General features: G+C 36.8%; 4 protein-coding genes across 8 annotated transcripts; all 4 read left to right on the top strand.

The window, feature by feature from the left end:
- The first annotated feature begins 3,080 nt into the window (after positions 1 to 3,080).
- Positions 3,081 to 4,118, top strand: LOC120257015 (putative disease resistance protein RGA1). Its single transcript, XM_039264651.1, has one exon. It carries the CDS (start codon positions 3,081 to 3,083, stop codon positions 4,116 to 4,118), a length of 1,038 nt encoding a protein of 345 aa, XP_039120585.1.
- A 69-nt stretch (positions 4,119 to 4,187) lies between these two features.
- LOC120257014 (putative disease resistance RPP13-like protein 1) lies at positions 4,188 to 5,912 on the top strand. The gene has a single exon (XM_039264650.1). It carries the CDS (start codon positions 4,188 to 4,190, stop codon positions 5,910 to 5,912), a length of 1,725 nt encoding a protein of 574 aa, XP_039120584.1.
- Positions 5,913 to 11,240: 5,328 nt separating this feature from the next.
- LOC120257013 (putative disease resistance RPP13-like protein 1) lies at positions 11,241 to 14,698 on the top strand. Of its 3 annotated transcripts, XM_039264648.1 has the most exons (6): positions 11,241 to 13,185; positions 13,316 to 13,374; positions 13,461 to 13,692; positions 13,794 to 14,006; positions 14,097 to 14,335; positions 14,621 to 14,698. In XM_039264648.1, coding segments are annotated over exons 1-2 (1,530 nt in total). In that variant the 5' UTR covers positions 11,241 to 11,656; the 3' UTR covers positions 13,317 to 13,374; positions 13,461 to 13,692; positions 13,794 to 14,006; positions 14,097 to 14,335; positions 14,621 to 14,698. The 3 variants fall into 3 exon arrangements, with proteins under 3 accessions (XP_039120582.1, XP_039120583.1, XP_039120581.1); XM_039264649.1 differs by lacking the exon at positions 14,621 to 14,698 and having other exon boundaries at positions 14,120 to 14,535; XM_039264647.1 differs by lacking the exon at positions 14,621 to 14,698 and having other exon boundaries at positions 14,097 to 14,535.
- A 983-nt stretch (positions 14,699 to 15,681) lies between these two features.
- On the top strand, positions 15,682 to 17,670 carry LOC120257012 (D-aminoacyl-tRNA deacylase-like). Of its 3 annotated transcripts, none has more exons than XM_039264645.1 (4): positions 15,682 to 15,719; positions 16,435 to 16,494; positions 16,848 to 17,036; positions 17,544 to 17,670. In XM_039264645.1, the coding sequence occupies exons 1-4, from the start codon at positions 15,694 to 15,696 to the stop codon at positions 17,629 to 17,631; spliced, it is 363 nt and encodes a 120-aa protein (XP_039120579.1). In that variant the 5' UTR covers positions 15,682 to 15,693; the 3' UTR covers positions 17,632 to 17,670. The 3 variants fall into 3 exon arrangements, 1 of the variants encoding a protein (XP_039120579.1); XR_005535480.1 differs by lacking the exon at positions 15,682 to 15,719 and adding an exon at positions 15,889 to 16,268; XR_005535481.1 differs by lacking the exon at positions 15,682 to 15,719 and adding an exon at positions 15,889 to 16,304.
- Positions 17,671 to 17,705: the final 35 nt, after the last annotated feature.

The raw sequence follows: 17,705 nt of genomic DNA, 5'->3' as shown, positions 1-17,705 counted from the left end.
AATAATAATAATAATAATAATAATAATTCTGATTTAAAATGATATGTATGTTTTTAGGTGGCATAGAAACATAGGGGTGCGAAAGCTTGAATTATGATTAGGAATTAAATGTGGACATGAATGACTTGATATGTATGAGGCTCATTGCTTTTTACTCTTTCATGTATTTACTATGTTTGAATTATTTATTTAATCTATTTTCTGAATTGGAATTAAGCTCGTCACTTATAATAGTTGTGTCTGCAAAATTTGTGGGAGTTATGGAACCAATTTTTTTTTTGTCATCTTTTCTCGTCTTTGGGCTATAGTGAAATTGTATCAGGAAATGTGAACAAGCCCACTGGTAATTATTTGCACTTATGATTAAGAGGTCTCGAGTTCAAGCCTATCATATTACAATTCACTTTTCTGGGTCCTCTGTGGAAGTTTTGTATGAGGATTACCTCTCATTCTCCCCTCCAGGGTTGCATGGCGGGGTTTGTCCCTAGCAGGTCAGTCAAGCTATTGTAACTAGTGCACCTCTACCCATTTGTCTTTTACTTTGTCGTTTCTTGACTTTGTCAAAAAAAAAATTATATCATTGTAGATAGCTAGTAAAGCCATCATCTTCCCTGTTACCGGTAAGAATTCTGAAATTCAAATTCAAATTAAACAGGACATGACAAAACCATATGCTTTCTGGAGGGGCTTAAAAAATCTATGACAAAACTTAAGTGTATCCTCTCTCTCTCTCTCTCTCTCTCTCTCTCTCTATATATATATATATATAACCTTATTTGCAGAAGAGATTCAAAAATTCATGGATGTAGACCAGAACAAGTTGACACCATACAATATTCCAAAAGTTCATGCATCATTGTGATCAATTAATGGGATCAAAATGATCTTCTCTTTATTGATCATTATAAGTATATCTTGCCATAAATGATAATTTAAAGATATATCTCAACTACCCATTTCATCAATACTCCAACTTTTTTTTTTTTTTTCTAACTCTAATGCTATCCTTTCATACACTAATGAGAATGATATGTACCGTTTTTTATTTTCAAATTAAATAATTGAACGGTTTAACTAAAAATCAGCAATATCTATGAGATCTATATATATATATATATATATATATATATATATATATATATATATATATATATGCATCAATATATAACACTTGATTAAAACTATAGAGGGAGATGCATCCAATCCAATATCACTGTTTAATTGTCAATGCATGCATAAATAAATAGATATGCCTCATTAATCAAAGTTATTAAAAATACAACAAAACAAAAAGAGGAGAAAATAACATACTGTGGCAATATATCTATAAGCTTATATATAATAATGCAATGTTTAACCAATATATATATATATATATATATTAAGGGTTTAATCTAAAAGCATTCTTTCTTGCGGATGGTAAAGACTTAAACATAAAGAGTGATTTGTAATTCAGTGATGGTTGTTGCATGGTGTTTATCATAGAAATTTTTGTTTGAGAAATTACTAATGATAATAAAGCTAAGTTGACCATGATGTAATCCAATAATAAAGATAATTGTTCATTGCTGCGAAGGATGCAAGAGAAAAGTGACTTTGCTAACAATACAAATCCAAATTTTGTTAACAAACAAATCCAAGACTTAAACAATATCTAATTTTGGTAACAAACAAATCCAAATTTTAATATAGATAATATGATCCACAGTAACAAACAAAATTTTGGACAGGATCAGATCCAATTAAAAAAAAGTGAGATAAATAAATTATTTTCCATTTAAAAACAACCGAGATTTTCTTATTTTCTTATTTTTTTTAATGAAAAAAAGAGGAAGATAAGAACCGTTCTTTGCGTTGGATGAGAACTGGATGAGAATTGTTCACTGCGGTGGATCCGGAGAGAACCGTTCGCTGCCGCTGCAACTGCCGCTCGAGATGGTTGAGACCTGCGCTAGATCCTGAGAGAAGAACCTAAAGTTCACCGCCTCCTCCACCCGAGATTTTGCAGATTTGAGAGTTGGTGAGTATATCGCGATGAGAAAGGGGTGAAGATGGATGGGGAGCGGGATGAAGGATAGAGTAAATCACGGGATGAGTGGCGTCCCACCGATTTGGTGGGACGCCACTCATCCAATTTTTCAGGGATGGGGATGGCCCCATCCATGCTAATCCAGTTATCCAAACAAGCTAACTAGTGGATATCCCATCCCCATCCCATGTTATCCAAGCTTCCAAACACTCCCATGTGCATGTGCTTTGCTTAATATTAATTTGAATGACTAAATTTAATTTGGTGTACATATATTAATTAATTTAATGCAAGTTGAGAGTTACTTGCAGCATTCAATTTCAGACTAAATTGGAAAACTATATATTAACTAATAACTTTGCTTAGTCTAACACCTCACGAAAACTTAACATATATCTCTTTCATTAAAATATAAAACAAATAGATTTCCATCCAATTGATTAATTACCTGGATATCTTTGCCGGCACATATATATATACTGATTGGATTGGCGATAAATTTCTTTAATTTACGATTTGAGTATGTCCTTAATATGATGTATATAATATGATTCATTAACGTTCAGCATTATACATGTTGAATGATTTGTTAATTACTTTCAATGTATGCTAGAGCTGCCATATAGTTCATTCATCATGTTAGCTGACAATATATATCTTAAAGCATGTAATATATATATAATATGACACAATGCTCAAGGATTTACAAGTTCGATGATTTGTTTATCATTTTTAAGGCATCTAAGAAGTGGCATACAGCACACTCACAATGTCATGTTGTGAAAATAAATTATACTTTAAGTGGGTAGATCTGCGAGTATCTGCAACTTGAATGATTAATTTAATTGATTTTTTTTTTTAAGACGCTATTTTCCAGGTAATGGGAGTTGCACAATTTTTTTTGTTTTTGTTTTTGGAGGTGTGCAAGTGGTAGTATTATAATCATGGCTCTGGATGTCCTTTACATATATAACCATATATGTTGGGTTTCAGTGACTACTGATTTCTCATCATCGGAGAGCTGTTCTCTGGCAAGAAGAAGAAGAAGATCATGGCGATGATAATGGATGCATTTGCTGGGAAGCTGGTGGAGAGGCTCACAAATGTCATTGAAGAGAAGGCCATCATGGTGTTAGGAGTCAAGGATGAGCTTCAAAGACTCCGGCGGAGGATGGAGAGGATTGCACGTGTGCTCAAGGATGCTGAAAGGAGAAGGATACAAGACGAGACTGTCAAAGGATGGGTCGATGAGCTGAAAGATTTGATGTACGATGCCGATGATATCATAGATCTGTGCATGATACAAGGTACTGGGCTTTTGCAAGATGATGATCATCATTCTCAGCTGGCTGAGTCAAGTGCTACTGTCTCAACAAGGGTACGCTGTAACTTTCCCCTGTTTTCTTGTGTGCGTAGTGTGCCAGTTCGCTATGAGATTGCTGATAAGATTAAAAGTCTCAATGATAGATTAGCAGAGATATCTGAGGATAAGGATAAATTTAATTTTATAATTTCTTCTAAATCAGACGATGCATATGTCAGAAATGAAGCTTCTTATCTTCAAAGTTCTTTCCTATTAGAATCTGACATTGTGGGTTGGGATATTATAGATGCCACTAAATGTCTTGTTGATTTATTGGTCGACCATCATGAAGAGAAATGCCGCCTTCTTGCCATTGTTGGCATGGGGGGCATAGGCAAAACCACTCATGCACAATTGATATATAATGATTCCAAGATAAATGATGATTTTGTGTTGCAATCATGGATTTGTGTTTCAAAATTCTACACATCAAGGACCGACTTGCTGAAGGAACTCATAAGAAATGTTGGAGGTACTTGTGGAGAGTCAACGACAGTTGCAGAGTTACAAAAAATACTTTGTGATGTCTTGCATAGGAAGAGCCTATTTCTAGTTTTGGATGATGTTTGGGATGCAGATGTATGGCTTAATTTAATTAAAAATCCAATAGAAAGAGCAACAACAAAATGCAGAGTCTTGGTCACCACAAGAGACAGAAATACTGGTATAAAAATGGGGGCAATTCACATCCATAATGTCAGCAAATTGCCGTTGAATTTTGGTTGAGAATTACTATGCAAGAAGGTTTTTAGAAATAATGGTGAGAGAGATATTCAAAGAATGAAGGACATAGGGATGCAGATTATTGAGAAATGCGATGGTCTTCCTATCGCAATAAAAGCCATTGCAGGTGTTCTTATAACAAAAGATCAAAATAAAAGAGAATGGGGGGATGTACTTAACAGCAATGCTTGGACTATTACAGGACTTCCAGAAGAGCTCCGAGGAGCATTGTACTTGAGCTATGAATCCTTACCTTTAGCTCTTAAACATTGTTTCCTATATTGCTCTCTGTACCCTCATGATCATGAACTTTATTGTGATGATCTTGTTTGCCAGTGGATTGCAGAAGGTTATATAGAAGCAAGCAGCAATGCATCTTTGGAGGATGTTGCAAAAGGATATTACAAGGAATTAATTTGTAGGAGTTTTTTACAACCCGATCCTAATTGTGCAAATATGTATAGATGCACACTGCATGATTTGTTGCGTGCTTTAGGTCAGTTTTTTGCAGGTGATGAAATTTTTTTAGGAGATCCACAAGAAGCACAATGCACCAGATCAATGCAAAAACTACGTCATCTAACAATTATAAGTAATAGAGAAAGTGTGAGCATTCCACATATTGACCGCCTTAGAAACTTGCAGTTATGGGGTCCTCCAAGTTTAAATACACATGTGATTGGAAATCTAAAACATTTGCGTGTATTACTTCTTACTGGAGACAAGATTGAGAATATCCCTGATAATATTGGGGATCTAGTACACTTGAGGCTTTTGGATTTGGAGCATACATGCATTCAAAACCTACCAGATTCTCTAGGAAATCTCATTAATTTGCAATTCTTGTTGCTTAATGATTGCAAGTCTTTGCATATCCTTCCAAACTGCATAACTAAGCTATACAATTTGAGGTGGCTCCGAGTTAATGACACTCCTTTGAATTATGTGCCAAAGGGACTAGGCAAGTTGGAACACTTTCATCATGTGGAAGGATTGATCATCGGAGATAGTGGTGACGATGGAGAAGAGGGATGCACCTTAGAAGAGATACATATGCTTGAAAAACTTAGTTACCTTTATGTAAGAAACTTGGAGAAATCAAGCTGCAAAAGTTCATCATCGTCAGTACTATCAAGCAAGACTCAACTCAGAAAATTAAGGCTTTGTTGCACACCTAACACTGATGGGCATATTCAACAACAAAAGATGGACAAGATTGTGCAAGTCTTTGATGACCTATGCCCCCCTCCATGCCTTGAAGATCTATTGATTCGGGACTTTTTTGGTGGTCGATATCCAAAGTGGATGTCATCCACTTCCAGTAACACTGCTCTTCAAGAATTGATTTTTTTGAAATTAATTAATTGCTCAAATTGCCCTCAGCTTCCCCAGCTCAAGTATCTGAGCATAGAAGGAGCAACTACTGTTGTATCAATTGGCCCTGAATTTCTTGGTAACTATGGCGAACCTACAGAAGGTGCCTTCTCTAAGCTAGAATACCTATTGTTCGCGTGCATGTCTAATTGGGAGGAATGGTCATTGATCAGTGGAGAAGAAGACAACGAGCCTGAATCACACAAGCCATCAATGTTCTTCCCCCATCTCAAGAGCATTTCCATTTGCATTTGCCCCAAGCTGAAATCCCTTCCAAGAGGTTTGAATCAGGCTAACATCCAAGAATTGGAATTTTTTGGAGCTCTCAGCCTTTCGAGAATCTCTCATCTCCCTACATTGAGAAAATTATTAGTCATTCATTGCCCAATGCTTGAGTGTGTGGAGAAGCTTGAAGGTGATTGATTATAGTCTGCCTCGGTGGCTCATCCCTTTCCTCCAACAACAAGAAGAAAAGCCTCATGACAATCTGTTTATGTTGCATTTGGAGTGCGGTACCCAAGCATTGCATGACTGTTTGCAAGGTCATAGGTATTGGTCATTCCTTCAGCAAGTACCACGATTCATAGGCTATGCTGACGACCAACGCATGCATATGAAGTACACCAAAGAACCATATTACTATGAAACCAACATCACTGGTATGTTAATTATTAATTTTATTACTCATGATGTCTCTATTATGCTATATTTTGATTAACTTTTGAGTGCCTAATTGTTCATCAGAATTATAGTAATTTTGTCTACTTGGTGATGGCCTATATATGCAGATGAGCATTAGGAGAAAGAAATCTTTTATTTTAATTAGATCACCACCGAACAATGACATGTGGACGTCCATTACTGGTATGTATTCAATTTGTTTTGAATCATATATTTATTTTTCTATTTATGACCACAAAAGAGAGCATATCATTAGCTACCTAGCTAGGTGGTTCTATTAATTTGTCTTTAGAATGAATTGCGAGATGTATGTATTTGTTGTATTGATTTCCACAGCCAAATTAATATGCAACTTGATCATGACTCAAGTGTATAATAATTTGATGGTTTCAACTTAATTGAAATAATGAGCAAGAGTTATACGAAGAGGCCTGACATGCTTTGGGGGGTTTCTTTCCTTCTCCATGCTTTCTATAATTTCCAATGTGCTTGAGCAAGCTCGAATCCACATTTACTACTCTGATGAAGTTCTCCAGAGGAAGGGTGCCCTTGTTTCTTTGTAAGCAATGTCATAATTAATTCTTATTTTCATGTTACCAAAAGATAGATATATTTATCAGTTGGTAATAATATTAAAATTTGAATTTGATCTTGAACAGAATATATTGGTGGATTTAATTGTATGATGTGCAACTATGCATACATGCATGGAATTAATGGTGCAATTGATCCATCCCTCAGCTACAATTCAATCTGATGAAGAGGATTCTTAGGTGAACATTATGTTTGATTGGTGGCTTAGTCATGCAGATAAGAGAGCTAGGTATAATGACCGGAATATATATGGATATTGTATGACTCATTACATCTCTACTATAAGCTAGTTATTCATTTCTAGTGCTTTGTTGCAGGCCTAACTTTGGTGGACACATACAACAGCATGAAACATTTTTCTACTACATTTGGATCACAATACCTGTTTTGTAGCCTATGCAGAAGACGGAAGCATGTATTTTAAGTACACCAGCCAAACATTTTTTCTATGAAACGAACCTTGGTGAAGATATATCAACTGGTATGATTCATGAAACCTCTTTTTCAATTTTTTTTTTTCCTTCATCTCTATATATTGGTAGTGCCTAATTGTATCAAAATTATAATATGTATGCCTTATGTATTCAATATGTTCTGAATTATTTATTTATATATTTTATGATTAGGAATTAAGCTCATCACTTGTACAGTTTTATTTTATTGTACCTGTATTGGTTTTCACAGGTTGAATGGTGGATAAACAAATTTTTATGGCAAATGTGTGACTTTATTATGACTCAACTACATGGCATGCAGTTTGAGACTATAAATTACTTGGGTTCTTCTGAGTCAGTTATATACAGGCAGATATTTAATTGCCAATAGAACTTCAGAAATCACTATGGAGCATGGCTTGTTTATATGCTATTCCGATGAAGCTCTCTGGAGGGGAAGTATCAGTTGTTTCTGTGTAAGTAATGTTAGAGAGCATAATAATTAATACTGATTTTTTTGTTCATATGTTCTGAAAATATATAAGTCGGCTGCTACTAATAATAAGATTTCTACTGATATTGAATAGAGTACTGGTAAAAAAATATATAAGTCATTGCCTACTTCGCCTCCAGGGGTTGTTGATGCTGCTACGCTCAAGCCATTTGTTCATAGCATGACGGCGGTGACGATAGATAAGGACATGGTCGAGGGTCTTAGCTCCCGTGCCTCGGTTGCCGGTCATCGTTTCACACACATGTTTCCCCAAGAGCTAAAGGGGAAGGCTAAGATGGAGGAGTCACCTTCTGCTAGTGGGAGGAAGAGGACCTATTCGGTGAACCCTGCTCCCGAGGTCCTGCTGCCCCGTCCGGCGAGCCCCGCTCCCAAAGTCCAGTTATTTTCACAGGTAGACCCATCCGGGTGAGCTGAGCTCCCGGGGTTGATACTGATGAGGGCCAAAGAAGGCCCGACAGTGAACTCAGGCTCCCGGGGTTTTTGTCGAAAAGTCATAGAGACTCTACAAGTCCCAAAATCGGCTCTTGACAATCACCGGGAGGCATGAGAATGAGTCCAGGCTGAGGCTAATGGCAGTGGAGCCTAGCTCACCCGCTGGTGTTTGTGGAAGTCTCTGCGAGTGATGGGACGTTGGACGGATCGCTGATGCCAAATGATGCCGTTGAGCAGTTGAGGACGATAAGGTTCACCATCATGGTGGTGGAGAGCGAACGACGGAGGACAACCTCCCTCGAGCGGTGGAGTTGATCTCCCACTCCAAAGGTGAATGTAGAAGAGTCGGTGATTGTCACTCGAAGCGGCGACGACCACAAGCAAAAACCAAAGTGGACCCGACCACTCGGCTTCTAGTCCGTGGACGATGGAGGTCAACTCCCGTCCTTATGGTCGTGATCATGAGGAACGGCATGGAGTGAAGCGAATTTTGGTCGAGGAAGTCTCTATCAAAGCTCGGTGACGGTGGAGGAGGACTCCCGTACCACGGTGGCGAGATAGGCGCTTAGCAATGTTGGAACCAAGTCGGACCGCTGGTTCATCGCAGAATGTACTAGGCGAACAATTGAGAGACCAATAGTTCTTCAACTACGCCATCGACGATGACGAATGTATGACACCTACATTTGGCACATCTCCGAGTATAGACGTGTCGAGGGGTGTTTGGATCGTCCGGCTTTGTCTCATGGATCAAGGGATATGTCGAAGGAGATGTATGGTGATGCCACCAAGGTGATGGGGATACAGGAAAGCTGCAACCCACGTGAAGCTTTGTATGGGTTGCATGGAAACCACAACCCATGTGAAGCTTCTCATGGCTTGCATGTGAGGATTGAAGATCACACGGTGGAGATGCAGCCATGTGTGGCGCGCAGTTCAAAAGAGATAGATGTGCTGGTGGGTAATGACGTGTTTACCCATGATCTATCCACTTCCAAAGAGCAAGACATTGTTGTTTTTTCAGCAGCCCTTTCTGTTGTTGGGCCAACTTCGCAAAAACCCATTGATGGTCCATCAATCCTACACAAGGAAGATCATGGGCTTGATCTTAATGAAGTTGAAGGAGTTGGGCTTCTTCCAAAGCTCGTGAAACCAAGTGAAGCAACCCGATGCAGGAAGAAAAAGTTGGCATGAAGAGAGTCTCCAACAGCCCCTGGATGTAAAAAGATGATGCTGGAAATTGCTTTGGAGGCCTTGGGACCCTGCGCCGATAGTGCTAGTAGGAGCTTCATCAGCGAGTTGGAACCAGATTAGGTGGAGATCTAGACCTGACACATTTCCCACTTCCGGTTTTCCGCTACCGGGAGTGTTTATCGTGTTTACACCGTTTGTGTTCTTTTGCTATGTTTTTCTTTTTCCACTTCTAGTGGAGATTGCCGTTGTTGCTCTTGTTCTTCTGTGTAAGCTCTTCTTTTAGTAATGATCATTGTGGTTTATCCACCTTTTCAAAAAAAAAAAAAGTATGTCCAAAAGTCAATGTGATAAGATGTGACACATCAATGTTTATAATAGTTGAATGATTTGTTAATTACTTTCAAGGTGTACATGAGCTGTCATACAGCTCATTCAATATGTTTAGTTAACAATATATATATATATATATATTTTAAGTGGGTAGATCTGTGTGTAGCTGCAACTTGAATGATTAATTTAATTCAACAACTTGCAAGGTGTCCAAGAAAGGGTATTGCAGTTCATTGACTATGCAACTAATAATATATTTTAAAAAGGAATTTCTCGTTGTACAATTTAGTTTATTTCTTAATTTAGAGGTCTGCATATATAACCATGTTAGGAGGAGGCTTGAGAGACCAGTTCATTATCATACTTCTGAGTACCTTCTGATCAGTGATCAATTTTAGAAGAAGATCATGGCGATGATAGTGGATGCATTCGCAGGGAAGCTGGTGGAGAGGTTGGCTAGTGTCATTGAAGAGAAGGCCATCATGGTATTAGACGTCAAGGATGACCTCCAAAAGCTTCAACGAAAGATGAAGAGGATGGCACGTGTGCTCAAGGATCCAAGATGAGACTGTCAAAGGATGGGTCAATGAGCTGAAAGATTTGATGTATGATGCCGATGACATCATTGATCTTTGCATGATTCAGGGTTCTGGGCTCTTGCAAGATGATCATCATTCTCAGCTGCCTGAGTCAAGCACTACTGCCTCAACAAGGGTATGCTGCTATAACTTTCCTCTGTTCTCTTGTGTGCGCGGTGTGCCATTTCGCTATGAGATTGCTGACAAAATTAAAAGTCTCAATGATAGATTAACTGAGATAGCTGAGGATAAGGATGAGTTTAATTTCATAATTTCTTCTAAATCAAGTGATGATGCATATGTCATGAATGAAGCTTCTTATCGCCAGAGTTCATCTTTGCTTGAACCTGACGTTGTGGGTTGGGATATCAAAGATGCTACTAAGAGTCTTGTTGAATTATTGGTCTCTCCACAAGAACAGAAATGCCGCCTTTTTGCCATTGTTGGCATGGGGGTATAGGCAAAACAATGCTCGCACAACAAATATATAGCGATCCAAAAATAAATGATGCTTTTGTGTTACGCTCATGGATTTGGGTTTCAAAATCTTCCGCATCAAGGACTGATTTGCTAAAAGAAATCATAAGAAATACTGGGGGTGGATATGGGGAGTTCACAACAATCGCTGAGTTACAAAATATACTTTGTGATGTCTTGCGTGGAAAGAGCTTATTTCTAGTTTTAGATGATATTTGGGATGATAAAATATGGAAGGATTTAATTAAAAATCCGATCGGAGGAACAACAACAAAATGTAGAGTCTTGGTTACCACAAGGGATAGAAACACCAGCGTAAAAATGGAGGCAATACATATCCACAATGTCAACAAACTACCTTTAGATTCTGGTTGGGAATTGCTATGCAGAAGAGTTTTCACAAACAATGATAAAAAAGATATGCAGAGAATGAAGGACATAGGGATGAAAATTGTTGAGAAATGTGATGGTTTTCCAATCTCAGTAAATGCAATTGCTAGTGTTCTTGTAACAAAAGGCCAAAATAGAAGAGAATGGGAGAATGTGCTTAAGAGCGATGCCTGGACTATTACAGGACTCCCAGAAGAACTCCAAGGAGCATTATACTTGAGTTATGAAGCCTTACCTTCAGCTCTTAAACATTGTTTTCTCTATTGTGCTCTTTACCCCCGTGGTCGTAGATTTTATTCAAAAGATCTTGTTTGTCATTGGATTGCAGAAGGATATATTGAAGCAAAGGAAAATGTATCAATGGAGGATGTTGCGAAAAGCTATTACATGGAATTAATTTGTAGGAGTTTCTTACAACTTGACCCTGGGTATGCAGATATGTCATATTGCACAATCCATGATTTGTTGTGAACTTTAGCTGAGTTTTTTGCAAATGATGAAAGTTTTTTAGGAGATCCACAAGAAGTACAAAGCACCGAATCAATGAAAAAACTACGCCGTTTGACAGCCACAAGCAATAGAGAAAGTGTGAGCATTCCATATCTTGGTTGTCTGAGAAGCTTGCAGTTATGGACTCCCCCAAGTTTGAACACACAGGTGATTGGCAACTTAAAACATTTGCGTTTATTAATTCTCAATGGAGACAAGATTGAGAATATTCCTGACAGTATTGGGGATTTAGTGCACTTGAGGCTGTTGGATTTGGAGCATACATGCATTTTTAACCTACCAAATTCTCTGGGAAATCTCATTAATTTGCAATTCTTGTTGCTTAGTGATTGTAAGTCTTTGCGTATCCTTCCAAACAGCATAACTAAGCTATATAATTTGAGATGGCTACGGGTCAATGACACACCTTTGAATTATGTGCCAAAGGGAATAGGCAAGTTGGATCATCTTCATCATGTGGAAGGATTAATCATCGGAGATAGTGGTGACGATGGAGAAGAGGTATGCAACTTAGAAGAGCTACATATGCTTGAAAAACTTAGTTTTCTTCATGTAAAAAACTTGGAGAAATCAAGCAGCAAAATTTCTTCTGTACTGTCAAGCAAGATTCACCTCAGAGAACTACGGCTTTGTTGCACACCTAATTACACTGATGAGCATATTCAACAGCAAGAGATGGACAATATTGTGCAAGTCTTTGATGAGCTGCGTCCTCCCCCATGCCTTGAAGATCTAGTGATTGACAACTTTTTTGGTGGTCGATATCCAAAATGGATGTCATCCACTTCCATTACTATTTCTCTTCAAGAATTGATTTATTTGGTCTTAATTAATTGCATAAATTGCCCTCAGCTTCCCCAACTTGGCCAACTGCCCCAGCTCAAGTATCTGAGGATAGATGGAGCAACTGCAGTAGCATCAATTGGCCCTGAATTTCTCGGCAATTATAATGGAGAACCTACAGAAATTGCCTTCCCTAAGCTTGAATCCCTATTATTTGAGAACATGATTAATTGGGAGGAATGGTCATTAATCAGTGGAGAAGAAGACAACGATCATGAATCTAGCAAGCCATTAATGTTCTTCCCCCATCTCATAAACATTACCATTTACAAATGCCCCAAGCTGAAAGCTCTTCCCAGAGGTTTGAAACGGGCAAACATCCAAAAATTGCAGATCATAGGAGTTTTCAGGCTTTCAAGGGTCTCTCATCTCCTTGCCTTGAAAAAACTGGAAGTCACTTATTGTCGAAAACTGGAGTGTGTGGAGAAGCTTGAGTCTTTGCAAAGCTTAAAGGTGATTGATAATGATGTGGGCAACACTAGTCTCCCTCAGTGGCTCATCTCTTTCCTCCAACAACGTGAAGAAAAGTCTCATGAGGATGATCTATTCCAGTTGCATTTGGAGTGCAGTGTCCGAGCACTAAAGGGATGTTTGAAAGGGCATCAACACTGGTCGTTCATCCAGCAAGTACCACGCTTCATAGGCTATGCAATGAATCAAAGCATGTATTTGAAGTACACCAAAGAACCATATTACTATGAAACCAACATCGATCACTGGTATGTTAATTATTAATTTTATTACTCTGATTTCTCTACTACATATATTTTGAATAACTTTTTAAGTGCTTAATCTTTTATCAGAATTATAGTAATTTTATGTCTAATTGGTTGTGGTTTATATATGCAGATGTGGATTAGGAGGATGAAATTCTTTCTTTGAATTAATTAGATCACCATTGGTTACCTGTACGTATTCAATTTGTTTGCAATTATTTATTTATCTATTTAGAATGAATTGTGATATGTATGAGTTTGTCGATTGTTTTCCACAGGTAAATTAGTACGTGACTTGTTCATGACTCAGGTGTATGATAATTTGATGGTTTCAAGTTATACTGAGAGGCCTCACATTCTTTAGGGGTTTTCTTTCCTTCTTCATGCTTTGCGTAATTTTCAATGTGACTTGAGCTTGAATCCACATCTCCTTGACTGTGAATTGTGTGATATGTATGGTTCTATTACTACTCTGATGGAGCTCTCTGGAGGGGGAGTGTTCTTTTCTTTGTAAGTAATGTAATAAGTAATCCTTATTTTCATGTTCAACAAAAGATAGATATGTTTATCAACTGCTCATAATGTTAAAATTTCAATTTGATCTTGAACAGAGTATATTGGTGGATTTGATTATATGATGTGCAACTATGCATACATGCAAGGACTAGTGCAATTGATCGATCCCTCAGCTACAATAAAATCTGAAGAAGAGGATTCTTAGGAGAATTTTTTTGTCGGATCGATGGCTTAATCATGGAGATATGTGTGCTAGGATGAAATTAACTTCAACATGTTGAATGAGTTGTGGACATGTATAATGACTGGTATATATATATACATTATATGACTTATTACATCTCTACTATAATCTAGTTCTTCATATCTTTAAATTTGTGACATGTATGTTTTTGCAGAGAACTCTAATGCTTTGTTGCAGGCCTAACTCTGGTGGACATGTACAACAGCATGGGAAGTCTCATGACTCTCAATTCCGCTTACATTTGAATCACAGTGCTCGAGCACTCTATCAGTGTTTCTAAGCCTCCAGCAAATACCTGTTTTCTGGCCTATGCAGAGGACAAAAGCATGTAATTTAAGTACACCAAGCAAACATTTTTCTATCAAACAAATCTTGATGAGAATGTATCAATTGGTATGATCCATGAAACCTCTTTGTTCAATTTATTTTTATATCTCTTTCATCTCTATATATTGAAAGTGCCTAATTGTATCAAAATTATGATATGTATGCCGTGTGGTTGCAAAACTGCTGCACCTGAAGAGGAGAATGCAAGCTTGAATTTGAAATAGATTCTGAATATGCATGCGTTATGTACTCAATATGTTTTGAATTATTTTTTTATATATTTTATGATTTGGAATTAAGCTCATCATTTGTATAGTTCAATTTCGTTTAACCTGTATTTTTTTTTCACAGGAGGAATTGTGGATACACATATTTTTTTGTGGCAACTATATGAATTTATTATGACTCAACTGCATGACATGCAGTTTGAGCTAGTGTACAACTTACTAAGCATCTTCTAAGTCAGTTATAATATACATGAAGATATTTAAGAGTTCGATGTTCAATAGAACTTCAGAACATGGCTTGTGTGCATGCTATTCTCATGGAGCTCTCTGGAAGGCATGTATAGGTTGTTTCTTTGCACATATATAACGTGAGAGAGACGAATTGCTAATTTGATTTTTGTTCATATGTTCAGAAACATATACAAATCAACTGCTAATTGTGTTGAAACTTCTATTTGATATTAAACAGAGTGCTGGTGGATGTTATTATGCTTGGAAAGGGCTCAGTCTATTCCCTTGACTACAATTCAATATGACAAAGAGGACTCATTAGGATAATTTTTATGTCTACTTGGTGGCAATTATGCAGATGGGATCAGGATGAAGTCACTCAAGTAGTTGAATGAGATGTGGACATGTATAGCAACTAGTGTATGCATATGACTCATATTTTGCAACTCTACCTTTATGATTATAAATTAAGCTCAACACTACAAACTGTTACTTATGCTCTTTATAATTGTAATATGCATGTGTTTGTTTTCGCGGGTTTCACAGGAGGAATGGCTAGATAAACATAATTTTTATGACAAATATGTGACTTGGTGACTCAACTGCATGATGTTTGAGCTTACAAATCACTTGGTTTCAACTTTCAACTTGATGCGATGGTTTTTAAATTTTGTATGAGCAGTGAAATTTTCCTTATTTCTGAGTTGAATTGATTTCCTTAATTTGCTTATTTTTCTCCACAGTTAATGTCATGAGTTTTTTCTTTTTGCAAAAGAGTTAATATTCCAATCAAGTCTTTGATGAAGCTTTGGGTGGGAGTACAGTGTTTTTCATTAAGTAATGATGATAATGCAACCTTTTGCACTCTTTATTTGACAATTTCTTTTTTGTATGATATGTATATCTTTTGGTGACAGCTGCATAGGGAGGACTGAAGCTTTGAATTTCAATTAGAGCACCAAAGGAATGAGGACGTGGACAAGCATGACTTGCATAGTGCGATATATGACTCATTGCATCTTTAATTAATCTTTCATGTTTTCAATATGTTTTGCATTTTTAATTGATCTATTTTTCATGATTTGGACTTAAGCTCATCACTTGGGTGTAGTTCTATTTACAGAATTGTGATATGTGTATGTGTTTGTTTGCTTTTATAAATATTTGACTTTAGTATCAAGTCATATCCAAGTTGGGGGATGGTTTTCATTTTACTGGTTTCTTTAATTTGCAGCATGAGCTTTGGAGATTGATAGAATAGCATATCAAATTCTTTAACAGTTGATTTCCTTATATACTTATTTTTCTGGTAATTAATATAGAGGATGCTCTGTTTTTTCTTTGAAACTTTGAATAATCAAATCATCCATATTTGGTAATTGTTCTACTCATCGAGTGTTACAGCTATTAGACTTGAAGATGTAATTTCCATGCATTTGTTTTTCCCAAACTCATATGCTTTATATTCAGACATTAAAGAACTAAACTTTTTCACATTTGCAGTTATTGTGGGAAGGGCTAGGACTTGGAAATTGGCACAGGTTGTGAAAGCATTAATCATCAGATAAAACTTGTCTGTTAGATTCTGAACCTTTTTAACATGAACCAAATTATATATAATTAATACTTATGATGAGAATGTAATGAACTTACTCTAAGCTTCCTGTTTTTTGAGGTTACAGCAACTTATCTGGGTTTAATATGCAGGAACAATGATAATAAAAAGGTTCTTCTTGGACTTGGAGCTCATCACATGGATATTATTCTGTAAGTAACACTGATTTCCTACACTGATTTCCTACATGGACTTGGAGCTCGTCATTAAAATGTTACAAGAAAATAACATTATGGATTCATGCCATTTAATTAGGTATCATAATTTCTTCATTTTATGGTAGATGATATCATGTATGTCCATAATGTTATTTTCTTCATGCTATCAGAACAAAGATATCAAATTTCCTTTTATTTTTCCTTGAATTTTTCTTGATTAAATCATGCCCGAATATATGTTATCTACCACTATGACTTTCACATTGCCTATCAAGAAAAGGAGAGTATACATGATATTCTATGATAGACAGTGTTCTCACTCCTTTTTCTATTGGAAACAAATGTAGGAAGGACAGTGCATGGGTCGGGCACTTACTATCTGGGTATTCATTGCTGATGGATTACCCGAACCAAAAGAAAGAACAGAATAAAGAGGAAGTAGTTGGCGGAACATGGAAACATGCAATCAAAGTTTCTTATGAGGCTACTCAGCAAGCTTTTCCAGGGGGAGTAATTTTGGCACATCTAGATCACATGTATGTTCGTCTCTCCTCCATACAATCTTTAACAATCATTTAAATTTGATCAAGTTTATCAATAGATCTCATTAGAGTTGTTGGTGATACTTCTGAATTTAAGAAGAATACCTCTTAAAAGTTTCTTTGGGGGCATTATATTGACCAATTTATAAAAGTGATCAACTAATAAAGCTAAGAGAAACTAGTTGACTGCACTGATGTGGGATTATCAGTTAATCTTTTACACACAGTACATAATCCCAATTCAACTCAAGAAGTTTTGGACTTTGACTGATACTAACTTAATTGATGTGGGACTATTTGTTACTCTAATATGAACCACTGAAAAATAAGAAAAAAAGAGTTGTCATGAATGACATTTTCTTCTTTATTTGATTGGTATAAAAGAGGAAGAAATCATATTTCTCTTGTTTCAATTATGAAAGGTAAGTCTTTTGCGGTCATTTCTCGGCATGCTTGATAATGGAACTAATTAGTTCAGTGATTGTTTGTGTGTTTGTGCAGGAGTTTTAAAAGTTGGCAAAAGAATGCCATCACAAGTTTTTTAGCAGAGCAAAATATACAAGTCGGGAAGCCTTCCGACTTCTTTTAACATGAGCACGTTCCTTTGAATTACTATAGCTTCTGTTATTATTTTCTTTCATGAAAGTCTTTCAGAATTATCAT

The sequence above is a fragment of the Dioscorea cayenensis genome, unplaced genomic scaffold, assembly GCF_009730915.1.
Source record: "Dioscorea cayenensis subsp. rotundata cultivar TDr96_F1 unplaced genomic scaffold, TDr96_F1_v2_PseudoChromosome.rev07_lg8_w22 25.fasta BLBR01001797.1, whole genome shotgun sequence".
NCBI lineage: Eukaryota > Viridiplantae > Streptophyta > Magnoliopsida > Dioscoreales > Dioscoreaceae > Dioscorea > Dioscorea cayenensis.
The sequence above is the reverse complement of the archived record's forward strand: the minus strand, read 5'-3'. Positions and strand labels throughout refer to the sequence as shown.